The following is a 23,174-nucleotide window of genomic DNA, read 5'->3' on the forward strand; positions in this document are numbered from 1 at the left end:
TTGCACGTGAGGCCCAGCACTACGCCTCCTCCATTTCCCTGCAGCGAGCAGAGGACATGCAGGTGGCAGTCTTAAGTTCAGCTGCCACAAACAGGAACCCCGAGAGGAAGCTCCTCTGTTGCGGGAGCCGAGGCTGTCTGCCTCCCCGTCACTCTAGGAGGAAGAGCTGGGACAAGGAAGGGTGGGAGTCTCCTTGGGGGCCCCATGGTGGCCTGCTCTCTTCTCCAAGGCATGGACAGTCCCTTTCACCGGTCTTGGCTTTGGGGGCCACCTCTCCCTGGGGTCCTTCAGCCTCCAGTAGGATCGGTCACCTGCCCTAATCTCTAGGGGGTGGGAATAAGACATTCACAGAGATCCAAGAAGGTGTCCCGGACCTGGCCCCTGGGGGAAGTGATGTATCCTCTCTTAGAGGACAGGTGGGAAGAGCCGGAGTGAGAAGGAGGACGAGGAGCCTTCCGGGCCCCAAAGCCCCCTACGCTTTTTGGCAGGTGTCTGGGCCTTGGCTCTGAGAGGCGAGCTGTAAGCCAGATGGCTGCCCCGTGGGGAAAGAAACGTTTACTCCTGGAACAAATTTATGGCTCAGCACGGCTGTCCCATGAAATCCTCCTCAAACTCGGAGAAGCCCTGACAAATTGGTGGCCAGCTGATTTATCCCCATTATCAGTGCTGGGCTGTAAGTCAGTGGCGACAGGCTGGGGGCGGGGGTTGCCGAGCCCGGCTCCCATCACCCAAACCACTGGGTTCTTTAATCGTCCATTTGTTTCCAAAAGCTGCTTTCCGACCCACCCCCCTTGTCTCCTCAATGCAGTGTCTGCAGAGATGGATGGGCTGTAAATCTGCTGTCCTAACAGCTTTATGCATCTCCTGGGGCAGCTTCCAAAATGGGCTTCCCTGCAGGGCAATGTGAAGGAAATTCAGACGTGGGCTGCAGGCCAACCGGCCTCTCTGAGAGCACCGGAGGGCAGGCTTCCCGGTCTCCTGCGGCCCAGGGGCTCCAAGGTCACCTTCCAGGCAGCTTCCTGCTCCAGGGCCACCAGAGCTGGCTCAACAGGGAGTGCTCAGAGCGGGTCCGGGGCCATCTCAGCGTGGGGTTCCTGACATGGGGTCTGAGACCAACGCCAACCGGGGTCACTCAGTTGAGGGGTGACAGAACCACTTCTGTCTGTCGTATGGAGACCGCGGTGCTGGTGCGTGGGGCTGCAGGGGAGGGGCAGAGAGGGCAGCCGCCTCCTCCCCCGCCAGGCCCATTCCACAGCCTACCTTCTCTTTCTTCTGCTTGGCGGCCTCCTCGGCAGACAGCAGGGATTTGTAGTAGGAGCTGCGCTCGGCGGTGAAGTGGACCTTGGAGAGCGCGTGCTCCACCAGCAGAACGGATAGGTTGGCGCCGTCGATGTGCAGCCAGCCGATGAAGTTGCCAGCCTTGTCCATGCCCTCCACCTCCACCTCCACCTGGGGAGCAGAGACAGGGGGCGTCAGCCTGCAGCAGGGGCCCAGGGTGGGCAGGGGAGGAGAGCGGCCCTGGGCCACCGCCACCACCGTCGCTCCACGGGACAGGAGTCGCTGGAAGGATGAGTCAGGCAGAGTAGGAGCTTGTGGGAGCCTCTTAGAACCCTTCACCTGAGTGCTGTGAGCTGGTCTATACTTTTCAGCCTCTCGCACCCCAGAACCATCGTTGACAGATATGTCACTGACAAAGCAACTTCAAAACTCTCCTCTCCTCTCAAATCCCCTCCCCTTCCTCTTGGCAGAGAGCTACTAGGGTAAACTTGACTCTCCTTAGCTTAAGTAAGCTCTGTGTGTGAGTGTGCGCGTGTGTGTGTGCACGTGCGTGTGCGCAAGCATATAGATAAAGGTCAGGGGTGAGACAGGTGGCGGCCATAGCTGTGGGAACATCCCACTCTTCTTCAGCACCCCCTGAACCCCAGCTCTGCCCTGAAGACAAGCCCTGGGGGAGCAAGGCAATCCCCGAGGAGAGGGGAACTCGTGTTCTTCCCGGAAGAGCTGAATGAAGTAATGCTTAATGAAGGTAATGAAAGAGGTGGGATGAAAGCCAGGTGAGGAGAGGAGGGAAGGGGACAGGTGAGCAGAGAGATGTGGGCAGGAAGTACACTACCACACAGGGGCAGCTCGGGGGTGATTCCAGCAGGAAGTTATCCCTAAAAAAGCGTTAATTGGAAGGGTGTGCTCACCACCATCAGCCCAGGCCTCGGCGCCGAGTGCTATGGCTGATCCCCAGACCCTGCAGGATCCCTGCAGAGCCCAAGGGCTCCCGGGCCTCCTCCCCTGAGGACTTCCCCAAGACCCAGGGCCCCAGACCCGGCATGGACTCTGCTCCCGCCTCATGAAGGCAATGGCCCAGGAGGAATTCCTTCTTTGATCCTCTCCCAACCTCTTTCTTCGCCTGCTAAAGGGGCCTGTAAAAGCCTTTGCTGCCAAACGTAAAAACTTGTATTAATTTAAATGGCTTCAAGCTCGATTAAGCAATAAAATGAATGTCTAAATACCTGGGAATTCTCTGAAGCCTGGGCTGGAGCCAGTGGCAGCAGCCAAGGGCAGAGGGCTAGGTTCGAGGGGCGAGGGGGGAGGAGAGCAGCCCTCCCAGCTGGCAGAGTCCGGACTCAGCAGGGAGAGATGCCCGGGACACGACTCCCTGTAAGCAGACAGAGGCAGCTTGGGCGTTCGGAGGGAAGGCAGTGGGGGTGGGTGAAGGAGCGGGACCAGGGAGGTGGGACCCTGACTTCTTCCTATTCTTGAACACCCTTCTTCCTACTTGAGGCCCCCCCGTTACCCCTTCAGGTGGAATGCAAGTTCAACGACACCTGAAGCGGGGGTGTGGCACAGAAGGGAATACGCAGAGTTTATGAGAGCTAGAAAACAAAGATGTTATACCCATCCAATCCAACTTGATTTTGTCGGCAAGGAAACTGAGGCACAGACAAGGGAAGTGGAGCTCGCAAGGGTCAGAGCTGAGAGCAGAAGTCAGGTTGCCCTGCTGCCTTCTTTCCCTACTGCCTCCTTGACTTGGGAGCAGAAAAGACCCTCCCCATCTCTTTCCCCACAGTCTCTGTCTCAGGAGCAGTCCTTCCTTCCTCCAGGCACACCTCTGACGCCCCGTCTTCGCTTTCCACGGGGTTGAGGCCGGCTCCCTCCACCACCCTGCACTTCCCTGGTACAGCCGGGGCGGAAGCGTTGGGCTCTGCTGGGCTGGGTCTACCCCACGCGGGCCTCACACCGCTGAGGGCTGGAGCAGGGAGAACCAGCGTCCTGCATCTGTAGGTGGCAAAAAACGTGTTTCTCCTTTCTCGAATTCTGGTAATTAATTTACTGGAGGACCTGCATTTGTGGGAGAGGTCAGGTGGGCAAAATGGTACTCGATAAAAAACAGGGGCCCCAAGAGCCGACCAGCCAATAAGGCACCTAAATTCACTTGAGGTGAGTGACAGACTGCCTGAGGAGCCCTTGGCCACCTTTTAAATGCCCGGGGCGCTGAAGCGCTGGGCGCCCCTACAGTGTGAGGGCTAAGGATGGAGGAAGAGGCTGTCGGGACTGCAGTGGTCAGACAAGAACAGGGATGGGCAGATGATACCTGAGAAGACCATCTCCTTCATTTGCCGAGCTTTATCAGACGTGCTAAGGCCAAGCAGCAGCAGGTCCCAGGAGAATTCTGGGAAGAGCAGAGCGCTGCCTGCCTTGTGCTTGGGGGCTCATGAGACAAGGGGTAGAGTACAGGGTGCTGACGCAGGCTCCCACCACCAAACCACTGGGCTCCTTCGCATCTGGGGGCTCAGGAGACACCTGCTCACGACCAGCTGAAAGCAAATCACACTGGAACAGCTCCCGGACCAACACTGAGCCCAGGCCCACGCCAGCACCCCCATTCACGACCTCTTGTCTTCCATGTGTTCACTGCCAGGTGTCCTTTTCCTAAAACTGAGGATGGCTGCCCTGCTCGGGCACAAGGCCTCCCTCCAGCCCGAGGGCTTGTGGTGGGCCGGTGTGACACGAAGCTTGATGGCTTCTCTTGGCACCAGATTCCTGGGATGGAGGCAAGAACCGCAGAGAGATGATTTGCAGAGGCAACTGGCCAGGTACAGCCCTTCTCTCCTATAAGGTGCCCACGCTCAGACCCCACTCTACAAGGCCAATGTCGAATTCACTTCTCGCCCTCTGAGGCCACAAACCAGATGCCAGCCTCCCAGGGCTCCCACTAGAGGGTGACCCCGGCGACTAGCGGCCACACCTGGGGCCAAAACTGCCCGGGAGCAGCCAGGCTCTCTTGGCAGGTGAGCCCTGGCTTCACACTTACCCAGCCGCTCCCTGCCTGCAATCGATATGTTAACTTGGGCTTGACAAGCCCCTGGGCCCAGCTGGCTGCAGAGGAAAGAAATCTCTGGCCTGGGGCACTGTGCTGCCGCCCAATCCATCCTGGGTTGTAGAGGGAGATAAAGCTGTCGCCCGCCCGTGGGTCTCTGCTTCCCCTTTAATTACAGCTGCTGCCACCACAGTAATTTCTCAATCAAACAACAGGGCTCAGGGGAAGGTGGGCGGGGCTCAGTGGAGGGATAGGGCTGGGCCAGTGTTCCCGCTGCTACCACCGAGACTCTCGGCTTCCGTGGCCTCTCTGCCCTCACCCCGTGCTATGTCTATCCTTCTGGCCACGCCCCAGCCTGGACCGGCACAGGGGTTCAGTGTGAAGATCAAAGTCTTGACTCTTTAGCTCTGGGCAAGTTGCGTGGGAACCACAGGGCGCGCCCAGGTGGGTATACGCGTTCATCCTTCATCATGTCTCTCTTTCACACTGACTGCCAGGAATTTGTGACCTGACTATAACATTATGTGGGTCCATATCTGTAAAAGCTCTGTTTCTGTGTTCAACTTTAAGACTCAGCCTTAAGACTCAAATTTCTCATATTTTCTCCTAATTAAAAAAATATATACATATACACACGCATAGGCTTATATACAGTTATTTGGGGGTACTTATCTCTATAAAGTCACCATGAACAAGGAATTAGGGAATCCTGAACCACTGCCCCCAGGGGAAACACAGGGGTTAGGTTCCTTCAAGACTCTAGTCACATTTTGATCAACTTATCAAAACATAACCTTCTTCTATGAGTGTTTCTGTTTAAAGACACTGCATTTAATACATACTGATGATTCATTAACACTGGATTCACAGCCAACAGCACTGTAACTCATGCCTGAATAAAGCTCGTCTAACACGTGGATTTTCTCCTCAAGGCGCATCACAGCCCCTGGTACTCAGGAACACTAGACAGCACTTCAGCGCTATGCTTGGAGGCCATTTTTAACTACAACAAAAAGTGCAAAAACTGGAAAACCGTGGCACTAAATAGACCACGAGGAGGGCGCTTGTTTGCAGAATGAGAGCTGAAACAAGAAGGCAGAGCCACTGTCTGTGCAGCCTTAGCTGGGAACGTGCTCACCAGGAGACTCTGTGCGCATCTACAAATGGTCCAAAAAGCACCAGGAGTACTGATTGAGGTGACAAATAAGTTTTAGTAATGAAGTGAATTCCCAAATATGGACTCATATATAATGAGGATTGACTATATACAGATACATAGACAGCAATTGCCTACAAGCTGCCTCAAATTGTAGACAGGAGTTAGGGGAGGCTCATTCTTGTCAAACACACAAGAAACCTCTTCTGGTTTCTTTCTGCTACCGCAGCATTAATGAGATAACTATTCATGGAGTGTGGTGTAGAGTGCGAAGCGCTATACAGCATGGCTACCTGTCTCTTTGGCATCTTGGAATGTTTCAGGAAGAGATCTGGACTCACCGTCTTCCTTGGGAGGCCTCCTACAGCGGCATGTGACCTCAGGTAGGTCAGGCCTTGGGTGACTACTACAGGCTGCCAGAACACTTCATAAGCACGTGGGCATTTGGTGTGTACACAGGTGGGCTGATAATGGCCTTGAGGGGACCACGGAGTATGTGTACACGTGGACACAAGGGACAGATGATGGCTCTTCTCCTCACTCCCCCTCCTCAACGCTCATACAGAAGCCGAATGCTGAGACCCAGCAACACACGGAGCTGGGGGGAGGAGACTGCCTCCGGAGAGACTTTGAGAAGGGGTGGTGTCACGTGGAGGAGGCGGCTTGGTGATAACTCTGGTTAAGACAGAGCCAGAGCCTAGATGTCTAAAGGTCAGACCTGACCCTCAGGCGTTGAAGGACACCGAGGTGCTGCCTCACTGTGCACCCCTGCTGGACTGGTCACCTGCCAACATCTCTTGTCCTGTGCTCTTGATACTGGCAGAGTGGGTGGGGATTTTATGGCTCTGAACTAGGTCCCGTGAGGTGAGCTCTTCCAGCTTCCACACCACCCTCCTGTGAAGGCTTCCCTAAACCTTAGCCTGCAGTGAACTGAACACCTGGCCTGAACATCTATGGGCTTACTCTCCCTTTGACACGTAGGGGCCAATGTACAGCACAGAGGTTAAGAGCACAAACTCTGGAGCCAAACAAATCCACCCACCACCTGCATGAGCTCTGGTGAATCAATTACCTTGGAACTGCAATAGTACCTACCTCAAAGGGTCTGTTTTGACGATAAATGAACTAATATAAGTATGCTAAACACTTAGAAGAGTGCTTGACACACAAATGCTGCTTCTTCATCATCATCAATTATTTACTTCTGGGGAAGGGCAGTTATTTCATTTCAAAATGTCTTTATTCTCCACCTAGACTGTCAGCTCCAAGGCGAGCGAAGCCTGTTCTCTGAATCTGCTCCAGAGCTGGGTGTACTGACTGGGCCGTGAGGTGGTAGAAAGAGCATGAATCTTGCTGTCAGACACACCTGGGTTCAAATCCTAAATCTAGCCGTGAAGTTTTGGTGACGTAAAACTGCTTCCTCTTCCTTCAACTAAGGGCCAGCTGGCAGCGGCCAGGCTAGTTACAACCAGCGGCAGCCCTGTGTGGCTGAGCTCAACTCCCTTGGTTCTTACACCCAGAGTGGGAGGTGAGGGAAGTGCGGGCTGATGGGAAAACCTAATGAGTGACCGTCCCCAAACCCAGCTGAACAAACAGATGCCTCTCTAATCAGTGGAGCGGGGAGGGATCTTTCTCCACCACAGGGCCGATCGGGGGTGTGGCCCAGCCAGCCATGCCCAGAGGGAGAGCAGCTAGACCCACTGGACCCGGGCTGCCTGTCTGTGGGCCGGGGCAGCCAGCAGGCCCCATTGCCTCACAGTGGGACACGTCCTCCTGCTCCCAAGCACATTAAGGTGCCACTAATGAAATTGTTCTGGCTTATTTACCAAATTAATACAAATGGCACAGGCTGTTAATTTGCACGTCTCCTAATTACTGAGGAAGCACTCCCGTCCCAGGCAGCACACACACCTCGGTGCCCACCCGAACAGGCTGTGGTCTCACCCTTCGCAGCTGCGGGTGCGCAGGGAAGGGCAGAAGGGGAGGAGGAAAGAGGAGACCCTGAGCAGTTCCCGCCCTCCACGGCTGGAAGCAACCCGGGGAGGGGAGGTGGCGGTGGCCGTGAACGTTTTGTTTCCCACAGCCCTCTTCTCAGCGGCTGGAGTGTCCTGCTCTCCCCCCCTCCCCGCCCCCTGCCCACCACTGGTCCCCTTCTGGATTCTGTCCAGCTTCTTAACACAGCAACTACTTCGATCAAACAGGCGATGGGGGCGGAGTCATTCTCCCACTCCAGGCAGTGAGGCACAGTCTGCCGGGGTGCAATGCGGGGCCAGCCAGCTGAGGGGGTGTGAAGGAAGCAGGAGAAACGAAAGGCAGACAGGGGCTGATGTTCTTACAGAGACGAGGACGCTAACGTCTCCTGGCCCCCCCCAGCCAATCAGCCTTCTGAAAGAGTACTGTGCGTGGTGGGGAAGAAGATCAGACAGCTCAGCTGTAAGACCACAGAGGAAATTTCAACCACCTTGGGGGGTTCATTCAGCTGTCCCTCGCCTGCTCCAGAAGCCAAGCTGGATGCCCAGGGCTCTAAGTCTGGGGCAAAGCTGGAAACACGCAGGTTCCCTCCTGTAGCCTTCTTCACGGTAGGGTCGGGGGGAAGTGAGCTGGAGGCTGCCTCCACGGAAAGGCAGCCTAAATGAGGCAGCCAGGGGCACTTAGGGCAAAGGAATTTTAAAATGTTGGACCAGGCAGGACATACAGCAGGCGGCGGCATGCTCCACGTGGTGACTCAGGGCAGCCAAAGGAGGCACAGCACAGAGGGGAATTTTGGCAATGCGGGAGGGTGGGGAGTCTCCCCTCCCATATAACCCACCTTCCCCTTTTTACGCATTGGGAGGATGGAAAAGAGGTACAATCTCCCCCGAGAGAGCGCGTCTTGGGCTCTCTCTTGTGCAGTGCCTGAGGCAACACAGGAAATTACTGAGCCTGGGCCCCAGAGGCTGGGAGGCTGTGGTCTGCCTGGAAAACAGCTGAGGGGACGCCCCCTCCCCCAAGGCAGGCGGCTGCCTCGGGTAGGACAGGTGATGCCAGCTGGGCAAGAGCGGCAGCTCAGGACACGCCTGCCCCGGGGCATCTGGAAAGGAAGACTTCCTGCACAAGGGGTGGCAGAGGGGGGAGGGGAGAGGTGCTGGCTGCAGGTTCCTCCAGAAGGTGGAGCAGGAGCGCGGATACCTCTGGGGAGGTGACATCATCGGCCCCAATGACAGGCAGAAGCCTCCGTCCGTTCCATATGCTGCCTGGTGCTAGCCCTGCTTTAAATAACCCCAAAGCCACCAGTAACAAGCCTGCAACTGGGAACAAGATAGGAATGAGGCTTGGATGGGGAGAAGGCATTGAGAAGCATAGCAAAAACCTTGGACTAAAACAGCGATCCAGGGACCAGCTCTTCTGGGCTGGGGTGTCACACCCTCCTCCGGGCTCAGTTTCTCCACGTTAGTGAGAGTTGAACCCGGTTTTTAAGGTTCTCTCTGCTCACAACGTCCTAAGGTATGAGTTGGGGTTTGGGGTGGTGGCCCTGGTGGCGCACCAGTATGACTGAGAGTCGATGAGAGAGAAGACAGACAAGGGGTTATGTGGGAGAGAAGGGTAAGGGGGGAGGCCCACAGGCGCACCGGCAAGCCCTGTGGGAGAGCCTGCAGAGAGGAAGAAAGGCACTCCAGCTCTTCCCAACCCGCACGTCCCATCCAGAGCTTTCCGCAAGAACGTGAGCAGAGATCCAGAGCGACCAGGGTGCAACGGAGCCTCCTTTTCCTGCCACCCGGAGGTAGCCACGCCGCCGGAGAGCTGGGCTTTCCACCATCACTGATGCTGCATGAAGGCTGTAACGTGCTGCCACAGCCGGAGCCGTGAACTCGAAGAGACACCTCACCTTCATGTAGTAGCAGCTTAACACAGCCAACTCGTCCCCTCCACTCTCGGCCACGCGCAGACACACGGTGGTCTTTCAGAGACGATGAGCATTAACACAATGCAATTAATAATGTAACGCTCCGGAAGCCGCAGAGGCAGTGCCTATGAAATGCCTCCTGGGTCTCACTACGGTCACCTGCCGGTGGGGAGTGGGCAGGTGAGGGGCAGAAGCGGTACCGAGCTTCCCTGTGCTCCTGGAGTAGCAGGGCCCCAGTCCCCACCAGCGCCGCTGCTCCTAATCCCTCATCACCTCCGGACCAAAAGATGCTTTCAAGCCCAGCCCACAGTGCCAGTTGTTCCCAGAAAACCTCTTTTCTGACATTTGTGCGCTCGTCTAAGTCAAAGCCCTAGGAATGCCTAGAAATCAGGCCCGGGTTGGCAAGAGAGGCCAAGAGGCTCCTGGAAATTGAGGGAAGGCCAGAGCACTGGGCGCGATGGCTCAGCTAGAAGCTCAGGGCTTCCTGCTCTCTCTCCTTGAATACCTCAGGGATGAGGCGTGGGATGACAGAGGTGGGGGGTCGGGGGGCAGCTCCTGGTCCTGCCTGAGGTGGAGAGGCAGGAGCCGAGGCGATCAGCATCGTCTGAGTCTGCCAGGAAATGCAAACCTGCTGACTCCAGGCCTTCGCAAGCGGTAACACAGTTTACAAACTGACGCAATCTGCTCCTTTGGTGCAGACAATAAGGAGAGCAGACTGTTCATCTTCCCAGGAAAACCCGGGGCTGGAAGCTGGAGGGAAATTTAACTCTCTCTTCCCTGAGGTTCGTGCAGGGAATGTGGCTGAACTGGGGGTCCTCGTTCTGCCCCTACCCCTGTCCAGGGCACCACCACTGACATCCTGTCCCACAGGTTCCCCATCCAACACGGCTGGTCATCACTGTCGACACTCCAGTGTGACTACCACTTCAAGGGTCACTCAAGACCTCTTAATTGCCATTTTATTAATTTCTTTTTAGGTATCTGACAAGGCTAAGCACTCCCCCTTCTATTTCGAAACTCTTTCTTAAGGCCTCTGTGATTCCCAATCTTGGTGTCTTCTCCGTGATTTCTTGGTTTCAGTTGTGAATTCTTTCCCACCAACACACCCCTTGAACATGGATATTCCCCAGGGGGCCAGCTGAAGCTGTAGACAATTTCCGTCCTGCATGGCTCAGAGTTACATGACACCACCACTCCTATTTCCAGCCTGGACCTCTCTTCAGGATTCACCTCCACCAGATAAATTTCAACGAGTCCAATCCTGAATCTACTATCTTCACTATAAAAGCTGCACTTTCACCTGCATTTCTTATCTCACTCGGTAGCACGAGCAACTTAGAAATCGTCCTCGACTCCTTTTATATTCACAGTCAATCTCCAGGTCACAGTGGTCCTACTTCATAAACGTCTCTTGAATTCTCCCCCTCTTCTTTATCCTTATCGCCACTCCCCGAGTTCAGGTCCTGGCTTTGGGTGACAGTCCCCTCACTGGCATCCCTGCCACCAGCCTCGCCACTCCCTAATGGCCCCTGGATGATGCTGCAGTGTGTGGCTTATCACAGGCTGTGCAGTACAGTGGTTAGATGTGGGCTCTGTAGCCAGACCATCTGGGTTCACATCTTGCTCTACTACTTACCAGCTGTGTGGTCCTGAGTGGGTTATTTAACCTCCCTGGGTCTGAGTTTTTTCCTATTTGTCACATGGGCATAATAATGGCACCTACCTCAAAGGGTTTTTTGTTTTGTTTTTTTTTTTTGGCTGCGTTGGGTCTTCGATGCTGCACGCGGGCTTTCTCTAGTTGCTGCGAGTGGGGGCTACTCTTTGTTGCGGTGTGTGGGCTTCTCATTGCGGTGCCTTCTCTTGTTGTGGAGCACGGGCTCTAGGCACGAGGGCTCAGTAGTTGTGGCTCGCGGGCTCTAGAGCGCAGGCTGAGTAGTTGTGGTGCACAGGCTTAGATGCTCCGCGGCATGTGGGATCTTCCCGGACCAGGGATAGAACCTGTGTCCCCTGCATTGGCAGGAGGATTCCCAACCACTGTGCCACCAGGGAAGCCCTCAAAGGGTTTTATTAAAGAATAAATGAACTGACCCAAATTAAACACTTAAGAAGAGTCTGGCACATAGTAACTTCTCAATAAATGTTGTTACTTTGCAAAAAAAACCCAAATTGGATCAATTTTTCCTTCGCTGAAATCCTTTTCTTGTTCTCTACTAAAGTTCAAATTCCTTAGCACAGTAGCGGATAAGCTCCTTATAAAACTGGGTTCTTACTGGTCTCATCTTCTACCATTTTGGCCCTCATTATTTTGCTTTAGTCACGCCAATCCACCTCCAGCTCCACACAGATGTATCGTCCCAGGCCTCCGTACAGGCTACTCCCTTTGGCGAGAATGCTTCTTCCTATTACTACACCCGTGAACTCCTACTCTACCCACCATTAAGATTCTGCACACTCGAACCACTCCTTTATATACTTAATGCTTTTCCTCACAGCACCTTGTTCATACCAATGTTAACTATAGTATTATATGATGGGCATTTATTAATGGTATGCCTTATTAATGGCACTTGGTAGGCACACAACAGATGGATGATGAAAGGTAAAAGGTCCTAGCTTCTCCAGACCACTGGCAGAAGGAAAGCTCCTGGGACAGAAAACTGTCTTTGGGGAAGTCCAGTGGCACCCACCTGACTGCAAAAGGCCTGTTTCGAGAACCCCTCTAAGGTGACAAGGCTGTCCCACAGCTGCCGCGTCACAGCAGGTCTGCTCGTAGGAGCCAGAGGAGCAGAAACTGGCTTCGGTCAGTGCAGCCAGCAGTGATGACTCAGAGGCACCCAGACGTCACGAGCAGAAGGGGCTGCTTCGCACTTGGCTTTGCCTGTACCGAATATAACTGCAGCGAGCCTGGGTTCTTCTCTTTATCCAGGCAGGCGCGCAGGCAGCAGCTGCGTGGGCCTCCCCTGGTCTCCTACACCCCCCACCACTCCTGGCCACCACCCCTCAGCAAGGCAGGCGTGAGGAGCGAAAGCTAGAGGAAGAGCCACGAGGACAGGACAGGGCCCTGACCACCGTCAGTGCTAAATCCTCCAAGCCAGGGGCTGGGTGTGCCGGTCAGGCCACGGTCACCTGAGGGAACATCTGAGCACAGGGCTGAGAAAGCCTCAAGGTCTCAGGCCCTTCTAGGAGAACACGGACCCCACCGAGGAAAGGCAACTGCGGCTGGAATGGAGGCATCTGGGGTGTGGACTGGGAAGCCAACTCCCGGCTCAGACTCTTCAGAGTCGTCAGAACTGGGCTGTGGCTGGGGAAGCAACCCAAAGGCGGTCGGGCTGGGGCAAGAGGGAAGGGGACACGGGGCTCCTTCTCTTTCACCATCACCTGGTCTCTTGGCAACAGGGCCATAGACACCAACCCCTCTTGCAGGCCAGAAAAAGGCACCAGAGAGAAGCACTGAACAGAGAGAAATTCCACACTGGCAGCTAGGGACCAGGCAGTTTACTCGTTCCGTTGAACTGAATATAGGAAATGGCAAACAATGTCAACACAAAAACACAGAATGCTCATCCCTGACTAACGTCAGATCAACGGCGTGAAAGCACAGCTGAAGGCACTGAGAGGATAAAGGAGCACTGTACCCAGGGGGGGACCCCCGCCACCCCCCCTTTCCTTCCCTCCTCGTGTCTCCCTCATCATCCGGCCAGCTAAGAAGGTACCATCTCCTCTGGGCTCCTCTCATGCAGCCCCCCACTCCTGTAGTCACCTGTATCCTTCCTTAAATCCGTCCCCACCAGGCTGTACATCGTGTGCGCTGTGTGCGACTACCCAGGTAGGGCACCCTTTTCTGATGCACATGAAGGCCATGCGGTAGGGGGACAGCAGCCCTGCTGATCTACATCCCTGGACGGGCCACAGAGAGAGTCCTGTCCTCTCACCCCACTAAGGAGCTGCTCCCTCAGGCCCAATAGAGAGGAGATCTGGGCATTTGGGGGGACTCTGCCCATGCCTGATGCACATTCCCAAGCTCTGTTTCAAACCTACTGTAACACAGTAAGGAAAATAAAACACCTTTTGAGATGCTACGGAGCCCCTGCAACTGTAGTCTCTGGGTCCTGGCAGAGCCAGTGGGCTAGGGCTGCCGTGTGTTCACCCTCCTGTCACGTGGGAAAACTGGAGTCTTACTCTTTATGACCTGGAGGGCCCGCGATCTCTCTGGACTGTCAGTAATGCAGAGAAAAGCCCGTGGGTAAAAGCCACCCATTATAAGGTCTGAGTGTATACAGCTGAGATTGGGATAAATGCAGCCTGCCAGAGGCTAGGTCGGCCAGGTTAATGACCCTGGTCCCTGCCCTCTTCTATGGGTTGAGGCTGGGCTTCCTCATTGCTAATGATGATATTAAAATGGCACTGCTTATACACCATCAGAGTTGAGCTCTCATATGCCATGAAGCCTCCCCAAACTTCCCGGGCAGGGCTGGAGTTTGCTCCCAGGCCCCAGCTGTCTCTGCCCAAAGAAAGGCTGCGAGTGACGGGCAGGGGTTGGCGTGAGTATTCTGACCCCTCTGCTTCTCTACGCTGGGACCACATTCCCACTTCCTCCTCCACTGGCAAAGGCTCCTGATGCTGCTGTGGGCCTTGTAGTCACCTCCTGAAAAGTTCCCAAAGCCACAGGAGGGAGATCAGAGCAAGAGAGGGTGGAACGTTAGTGGTAGAAAAGGACAATATGTAGGATGGGTCAGCAGCTTGCTCTTGACGCGATTGTCCGTCCATCCTCTTGACGGGAGCCAGGGTCCCATTAATCACAATTATTTCTCTTGCTCCCATTTCAACCAAACGTCCCCAATACAATTCAGCTTAATGAGGTCCCAGGAGCTAGTGGGTAGCCCCTCAGTGCTACCCTTTGCTCAGGCTGACTGTGCCCTGTTCCCAGGCAGGGAGTGGCTGTCCTGGGTCCCCCCCGACGGGGCCAAGGCAGCCTCATTTGCCCTGCTCCACCTCCCAATTTGGCCGCACTGAGCAGACTTCCACTGACAACTGCTCTCTGCTCCACGTGGGGAGCACTCCTCCAAGACAGGTATGTTCTACAGCGGAGACAGGAAATGAAAACGTTCACTATCTCCAGCTAAGATTTCCCAGAAGTCACAATTAAGGTTTTAAAGCGGATCTCTTTGACTCGGAGGAGCCCAGCGAGCCTGACCTTTGCCTGAGCCTAACTGCCTGCTGAAGGCTGTTCTGATACAGCTACTGCTGCCAATGCGGCTCCTCCCACCACGAATGGACTTCCTGCCACAGTGCCCTCGGAAAAAAGCTTCGAGACTCCGCCACTCAGTGCAAATACCATTCAAGAATTTGATTTCTTTTAATGCTATTCGGAGGTGCTCTCAGTTGATCGCTGCTCCTGAGGGGCTGCCTAGAGCCAGTGGGCAGGAAAACACAGAGAGCGAAGGTCAGGAGCAACTAAAAGGAAGTGAAAGGCCAGCCCTGTCCTCTAACTTAAGCAGGTCCTCACAGGGATGCCTCAGGGAGGAAAGAGAGAAAAAGAAGGGCTAAGAGGAGATTCTTAGCATCTTGTACCTTCTCAAAGAGAGAATATACAAACCAGGGCTCACACCCCCCCATCTCCCCAGCCTCATTTCCTCTTACTCCCCGTCAAGGACCCTCCACCCTGGCCCTGCTGATCTGCTTGCTGTGTAAGCTGCCCAACCCCGCCTGGACTCCCGTAACCCCGCCTGTCCCTGAGGCCACGACCCTGCATCACAGCTGTAAAAGCCAGATGAGCAGCAGCCCCTGCACGGCCAGGGGAGGTGCAGAGGTGGCGGAGCCCACCCAGAGACGTCTGCTCGTTTACCAGTGAAGAAATGCTAAGGCAGGAATTCCCTGGCGGTCCAGTGGTTAGGACTCCATGCTTTCACTGCCGAGGGCCCAGGTTCGATCGCTAGTTGGGGAACTAAAATCCCACAAGACCTGTGGTGTGGCCAAAAACAAAAACAACAACAACAAAAGAAATGCTAAGGCAACCCCTTTCAGGAAGTTTCTGCCCAGGAGTGGAGAATGAAAACGTGTGAAGCTGTTTGTAAGGGGCGACCTCACACCACTTCTGTCCTCCAGGAAGCCTTCCCTGATTCACTCTTCCTAACAAAGAACTCCATCTTACTGCCCATGTCCCGAATCAACTGCTCTACCTTGTCAACCCATGAGCTTTTATGTTACGGCCTCTGAAAGAGGCTGTAGACCTGTTTCCTGTCAACCTACCCCCAGTCCCTACAGCCTGTCCTGAGCAGCAGGATTCTAGGCAGTGCTGGAAAGTGCATGACGGAGGAGGATCCTGGCCTCCTGGGAGAGGACGTGCCTGGCAGGGCTCTGTCGTTTCCGCGCAGCATCTTCTACATGGCTATTTTCCTGTTAGCTTCCCTAACAAAGACAGCAGAAAACACAGGTTAACGCTATAATGGGGTACAATGTACCCTGCAAGGAGAGATCTCTGTGGTTCAGCCTTGCATCTCTGGAAAGACCCAGCAGGGCTGGAGAAGGACCAGGAATGCTGAGTTGAGCTGATTAAAAGAGATGAGAATGTCCAAAAGTGATTAAGATTCTTCAAAATGGGAAGACAAATGTGGAAGGAACTGAAATGGATAACAAACATGAAGGATATTGGACTTCCTTGGTGGCACAGTGGTTAAGAATCTGCCTGCCAATGCAGGGGGACACGGGTTCGAGCCCTGGTCTGGGAAGATCCCACATGCCACGGAGCAACTAAGCCCGTGAGCCACAACTACTGAGCCTGCGCTCTAGAGCCCGTGAGCCACAACTACTGAAGCCCGCGCGCCTAGAGCATGTGCTCCGCAACAAGAGAAGCCACCGTAATGAGAAGCCTGCGCAACGCAACGAAGAGTAGCCCCCGCTCGCCGCAACTAGAGAAAGCCTGCACACGGCAGCGAAGATCCAACGCAGCCATAAATAAATAAATTTATTTTTAAAAAACCAAACATTAAGCATATGTAAAGAGACCTAGGAATTATTGTCATCAACCAATCAAGAGTTATTTGGCATCTACTAAATAGAAAAGCAATGCATCAGGCACTGCAGTAGATCCAAATGGATAAAAAAATAACTTCTGTCTTCAAAGAACTTAAGATGATACAGTGAAGCCACATCATGGCAACCAGTGACAGAATGCCACACGACCACCGAGTGGTAGCACAGACAGCAAATACTGGAGGGGCTCAAAGAAGAGAGCCAGCTCTGAGGGCTGGAGAGTCGGGACACTCTCCAGGGAGGGGAGGGGCCGGGCATTACAGGCTGGGCGGGACATCACAGGCGGGGGCAAGGCAAACACATGCTAGTGTGCAGAATGACTCGGGCCACACTTTGGAAATAATGCATGACTGGTAGGGGAGGAGCAGGAAGGAGGGCAGAATTTCGGGATAGAAAGGGAGGCTGAAGTCAGTGGAGGTGCAAGCAGATGTTAGAGGGAAGAGAGAGAAGGGATGACAGAGAGAGCAGAGGCCACGAGGCGGTGCGTGCAGCCCAGAAGAAGAGCTCAAGAGGACGACCTGGAGGGACGGGGGGATGGGACAAGTCATCCCTCCTGACACAGGTCTGGGACGGATGAACTGGGGGTGGATCCTGTACATTCTTAGGGAGGCAGAAAGGAAAGAAGGAAGGGTCGGAACCTGAACAAGATGCACAAAATCCCTGTTACACTCATGACAGTTGGGAGGCAGGGATGAGAAGATGAAAAGGCGTAGTGGCAGCTCTTCAGTGGACTGTGCCGGCTAGAGTCAGATCGCACTGGGGGCAGACAGGAGGCAGGAGGAGGGCACAAAGGCAGATGTTCCAGCCTGGACCAGGCTTGGTCTGTTAGCATGAGTTTTTACTCCTTTCTTGCAAGACAGACAGCAAAACGCTTTGTGCTCAGTCCTACCTCCACCCATCTGCCTCCATCCCAACGTTTTCTCCTGATGTGGGGGACCTCATCCACCGGCAGAACTGTGCCGTGGTTACCAGTGAGAGCTCTGGAGCCAGACTATCTGGGTTTGAATTCGGCTTCTGCCATTTAGTAACCCTAGGTGAGTTATTTTAAGCCTCTGTTTCAGTTTCTTCAAACTGTAACACAGGAGTACTAAAACTGAACACCTCCCTCCTAAGGAAAATGTGAGGTTTAAATGAGGCAGAATGAGGCCCTCAGAACAATGTCTTGTACACAGAAGGCACTCAATAAATGTTGGCTCTTCCTACTGGGTCAAGCACATAGAGTGAGAACAGAAACACATTTTGAGTGTACCCAGGTCACAGAGTGACTAACCTCTGGTTCTCTAAGGGAAAAATTAGTGGCCTTTGGCCAATATACATTCTAGCTTACTTGGTCCAAGCCTTGGCAGGGCCTATGTGACTCATAGAGCCACATGGGAGCTTTCCTTTGAAAGAGGAGGGGGTCTGAACTAGAGGTGCTGAGTCCAGCCTGGCGCCCCGGCGGATGCCACCTGACCAGCCCGGTCTGAACCCTGGCGATTGCCCCGTTCAGCTGGACCAGCAGAGCTTTCCAAAACTAGTGGAAAATGTGGATTTGCTTCTGTAGTCTCATTTCCTACCACCTCCTATCCCTCTTCCACTTACTACTTGGACTCTTTGATCTGGGCACACAATGCTATGTGTTCCCTAAACAGACACGGAAATGTCACCTCTCTGTGCCTTGGCACATGCTGTCTGGGGCACAATTTCCATTTCTCAATTTCCACTCTTTCTTTCTTCCTTAGTAACAGGCATCCTTTTAGTCCAGACATCAGTGTGGCCAGCTTAAGGACTGTCCCCTCTCTCATTGCTCACACCACTGAGATTCAGCTGAGACATTTTAAAAAATTTATTTATTTTATTTTTTTGGCTGCGTTGGGTCTTCGTTGCTGTACGTAGGCTTTCTCTAGCTGCGGAGAGCGGGGGCTACTCTTCCTTGCGGTGCGCAGGCTTCTCACTGCGGTGGCTTCTCTTGTCGTGGAGCATGGGCTCTAGGCACGCAGGTTTCAGCAGTTGCAGCACACGGGCTCAGTAGTTGCCGCACACGGGTCCTAGAGTGCACGGGCTTCAGCAGTTGTGGCGCGTGGGCTCAGTAGTTGTGGCGCGCGGGCTCTAGAGTGCAGGCTCAGTAGTTGTGGCACACGGGCTTAGTTGCTCCGCTGCATGTGGGATCTTCCTGGACCAGGGATTGAACCCATGTCCCCTGCATTGGCAGGCGGATTCTTAACCACTGTGCCACCAGGGAAGCCCTCAGCTGAGACTTTTAAGTGGGACTTCTAAGAAAGTATTTGCTCTTGCTGGGCTTTCTCTCTTTCCCTTGGCATACTGTCAAGAAGGAAGATGTGAATGGCTGGAGCTCCACAGCCACCTTGGATCTCGAGAATGGAATTCACGTGCTAAGGAGAGGTGAGCAGGAGTTTGAAGGGGCTCAGATCCCTGTTGACACTGGGAGTCACTGTACCTGTTCAACACTGCCTGTGTTTGGACTTTTTTTTTTTTAACCAAGAAAAGAAGTAAACTTTAATCTTGTTTAAGCAAATGTGGTTTCTGGTCCATATCAGCAATTGAATGCAATTCCTAACTGATGCACTGGTACCTCTCTTTGGAATCCATGTCCTCCTTCTACCCTTGGCTTGGCTGATGTCTACTCATACTTAAAAAATTGGCCTCAGCCGTACTTCCTTCAGGAAGTCTTTTCTGAATCCCCAGTTGTACTCTGTACAGGAGAGAATCCTGTGAGTTGCAGAGCACGTATCACCCTGCACTCTGATGAGCTCTTGAGCCTGCCAACTCCTTGATGGCAAAAAACATAGCTTACTTGACTTTGTGGTCCCAATTCCTAGCATGGCACTTGACACAGTAGAAAGTCAGTACATGCTTAGTAAATGAATTAAATGAAAAGCAAATCCAGATGCCAATCACTGGCACTCAACTATTGATTTATCTTGGCCTTTAAGAATGTTTGATTCAAAGAACATAAGAGGAAGATTATCACAGAGAAATAAGACCTTTCTTTCTTTTTATTACTGATCCAAACATAGTCCCTGCATATAGTATCTGGGGAAAAGGCCTGCTCTGAGGACCCACCACATTATGGCCGTACCCTTCTAGTTACTGCCTTGAACACAGGTTCTGTCCGACAGCCGGGCTAGGCAGGGGGTAGATCACAAATGCCCCAGGCGAGAAGGTACCACAATTTCCACTTCCACATCTGAAGGAAAGACCAATAGCTCTGTATCAGAGGGAAGAGGGAAGGGAATTAACATTTATTGGGCACCTGCTGTGTGCCACACACTGAATTAGGTTCACAGCCATGCATGTTGCCTTGTTAATCCTCACAACCTTTTTATGCAGTGGTTATTTTTAGTCTCACTTTTCTGATAAGGAAATGAATGCTCAGAGAAGTTAAAGAAATTATCCAAGGTTATTTGGTAAGTACAGAAGCCAGAATTTGAACACAGTCCTGCGTAACTGCAGAGCCTGGCTCTTGTCACTAACCAGTAGGCAGAATGGTCGCTGACATCCAGGAGAATGGCACTCCCAGATGTCTAAGAGTTTTCCGGAACCCTGACCCAGGGAGTGGTAGGCCCATGAGGGGCCGGGAGGGGGATGAAGGCATGCTGAGAACGGCCAGGAAGTGGACCTTGGGAGACGCATCTGCCTTCCTGCTGGCCCTGTCTGCCCTGCTCTTGGGCGGGGGGTGATGTGTCAGCAGAGAGGAAGAAAGTCATTAAGAAAGCCGAGATTCCCCTCCGCACAGATCTGCCCGAGCTCGTTTCCCCAGTGATCCCACGCTGAGCACTCAGGTTAGTGGTGTTCTGGGCTCATTACCCTCTGGGACTCGCTGCACCTCTTCTCTGTTGGTTGCTCAGCATGAGCCCAGCCTTGGGGAAATCACCACCTCTCCCACTGCCTGGGAGAGCCACGGGCTGCAACCCATGCTCTTGGGCCTGCATCAGGGGGTGGTCAGGCTAGAGCACCCCCTGGCCGTGTGTCCTGTAGGTTCCACTGTTCCCATTTCATTCCACCCCTGCTGCCCTGGACTCCACAGAGGAACGTTAGAGCAGACATCCAGAGACGGGCTCTCACCTCTGAAGCTACAGGGGCTCCTTTAAATCCCTGTGGTGGGAACATCAGCCACACTGAGAAGCCAAGGACACGGGAAACTGGTCTGGGAGAGCTGCGGGGGGAGGGCCACAGGCAGTGGAGAAGGTAAAGATGAAGGACGAGGTGAGCCTGGCACACCTTTCCGCCTGCCTCCCAACCCCCTGATTGGATCTGCCCTTTCAGTCCTTTGACCAAAACAAAATCCTTCTGGCTTCCCCAACTGAAAACCCAGTTTGTAATTGAAAAGCCCAGAGAATTTATTGCTGTGGAGATGAGGAAATGTAAAACTCATAACCTTCCTGCAGGCCAATAGATCAGGCAGATATCCATCCTATTAGAATAACTCTCCACTGCAGATATCCATCTTATTCAGCTAAATGGTGAAGAAAGCCTGTCCCCACACCACAGAGATGCTGTGTGTATGGTTTTCTGCTCACCTCTCTGAGTACATTCATCAGCCCATTTTGTTTCCTCTGTTGAAATTGGCCTCAGAATTACAAACTGCCGAGCGGCAGCAGAAGTTTTAAGTTAAGCATTCACGGGTGTAGGTGAGCTCGGGAAATGATGGTGGATCGAGAGGCAGGCGGGCAAGATTTAGTGCTTCGTGTGCGGGGGGGAAAAGCTGAGGCTCATCAACAAGTCTGGATCCAGCCGGGGACGGGGGAGCCAGGGAGAGGGGGCAAGGAAAGAGGGCAGGGAGGAGGAGTTTAAAAGCTCTCTGGTCAAAGGGCCAGACACGCGGCATGACAGAACGAAAACTACTGGAGACTCTGAACCACTGTTAATGCTAACCTCCGTGCAAGGCATAAGTATCTGCTGTGCAGAACGATGTATGTGCAAGGTGGGGACCCCGGGAGGACAGTCGGCCAGGTGCTGGTGCCTCCCTCTGCTTCCCTTTGGGCATTTGTGGGTCCCACGACTCCACCTCTTCCAGCTAGTTCTGGGTATGGGACAGCAGAGGTGGTACCATCAAGGCTTGTCTTGAGGTCGGTTTGCATTAGGAGGTGAAATCGCCTCTCTCTATCCCATGTCTTACTGCCCCTGGAGTGGTCTACGGAGCCTGAACCAGGATGCCTGTGTATATATGCTGCTGCTGTTGCTGCTACAACTGACCACCGCGTGGGTCACTCACTCAGCCCCAGAAAGGAGGCCCAGGGGACCGCAGATGACTTGCTGACAGCGGCCTTAATGGTGCTCAGTGGTGCGGGGAAGACGGGCAGCAGCTGGCCCAGCTCTCTGGGAGCCCGCCCCCCTGCACCGGCCATTCCCACTACCTTGGTTTATTTTCTTTTATTGCAGAGCGGCTCCTGTGTGTGGGCAGTGAAGGTCTGACTGTTGTACTCCACAGGCCCGGGGTGGGGGAGTGCTCGGCTTGCTGAAGTAGGGCAGCGTGGGGCGAGGAGGCCCAACAAGGGGCTGATCCCCTCCGGCGCATCCCTAGGAGAGCAATACCAGAGCTTCCTCCCTGGGCGTGAAAGGCCCTCTGAGGGCCAGCAGCAGAAGGAGCCACTCGAACTCTGGCTCACCCCTCGGCTCCTCATCCAGGATCCCCATCCTCTGCTTGCCGGTTTTGCAACCCTCCCCCTCCCCAAACACCTCATTTTTCTCAGCTGCTACGCTCCATCCTCTTGCTCCTGGGCCAACCTCCTTCCACTGCCATCCAGACATCCCACTTCTATCTTTTGAACGATTTTCTGTTCCACAATCTTCTAGCTACTGGGAAAAAAAAAAATATTGCCTTCCAAAGTGACTGGCCTCCTGCAACAATTTTCTTTGACACCTGTGAGTCATTCAGACCCCTCATGGGAGGGCAGGCAAGGGGCGGAGAATTACTAGGCACGGCCTTGGACAGAGGTGGGGAGCAGGGTAGAGTTCTTCACTTAAGAGCCAGCAGCCTTGGGAAATGGAAGTGCTGGAGTGGCAGAGGGTTAGAGAGGGTCTTCTTGAAGTTTCAGGTACAGGCTTGTATGGGATAAAGGAAGCTTTAGGGAGAGGAAAGAGAAGCTGCTAGCTGGCTTAGTACCAAGACACAGGGTGACAGCTCTCACAGCCCGAAATGGTTTACAAACACAGAACCTTCGCCAAAACTTGTCCTTAACAATTTGAAAGCCTTAAAACCCTATAATTGCCTCTCTAATGAGAGCTTTTAAGAAGACCCTTCCCCACCAATTGTCTACAACATACTAATCTGGTCACACCCTGCTCAAAACACATCTGCAAAATTTTTAATTCAATCCATTTGATTTATGCTCTATTTTATGCCAATCAATTCAAGATAACTATGGGTCAATTCTGTACGCATTAGACCCGCACTGCCCATTACAGTAGCCACCAGCGCTAAACTGGAAGTTCCTAAAGGGTAGGGGCTGGGACTGGTCTCTTCACATCTCTTTTCTGACTATAATTCTCCTGCCCCAGGGGACCCATCACTGTAACACTGAAGTCCCAGAGGGAATGATTTTCAAGGCACAAAGTAGGGTGGGATATAAGACTGGCATTCCAGGCACAGCCCATCGGGCCAGGCTTTGGACAAGGAGATGGATTTCGTCTGATTTCCCTCGACGGACGAGTTGTGTTCAGTAAACAGCCCGGCCTGTGGCTGTCACTCTGATGCCAAGCTCCGACAGGCATCGATCAGCTGCAGTGTGAGCGTGCGGGCACATACCCAGACCCTGCCAACGTCTTGGCCTGGAAGACAGTTCTGTCCG

General features: G+C 53.7%; 1 protein-coding gene across 3 annotated transcripts in view; it reads right to left on the reverse strand.

Annotated features, from left to right (window-relative positions):
* Nucleotides 1-23,174, reverse strand: part of SND1 (staphylococcal nuclease and tudor domain containing 1) — a 417,958-nt gene that overhangs the window by 12,966 nt on the left and 381,818 nt on the right. For all 3 annotated transcript variants that reach the window (XM_007177207.3, XM_057550039.1, XM_007177206.3), the window contains one exon: nucleotides 1,261-1,449. In XM_007177207.3, coding sequence (XP_007177269.2) covers nucleotides 1,261-1,449 — 189 coding nt within the window. The remainder of the gene's footprint in view (nucleotides 1-1,260; nucleotides 1,450-23,174) is intronic.

Source organism: Balaenoptera acutorostrata, chromosome 7, assembly GCF_949987535.1.
Source record: "Balaenoptera acutorostrata chromosome 7, mBalAcu1.1, whole genome shotgun sequence".
NCBI lineage: Eukaryota > Metazoa > Chordata > Mammalia > Artiodactyla > Balaenopteridae > Balaenoptera > Balaenoptera acutorostrata.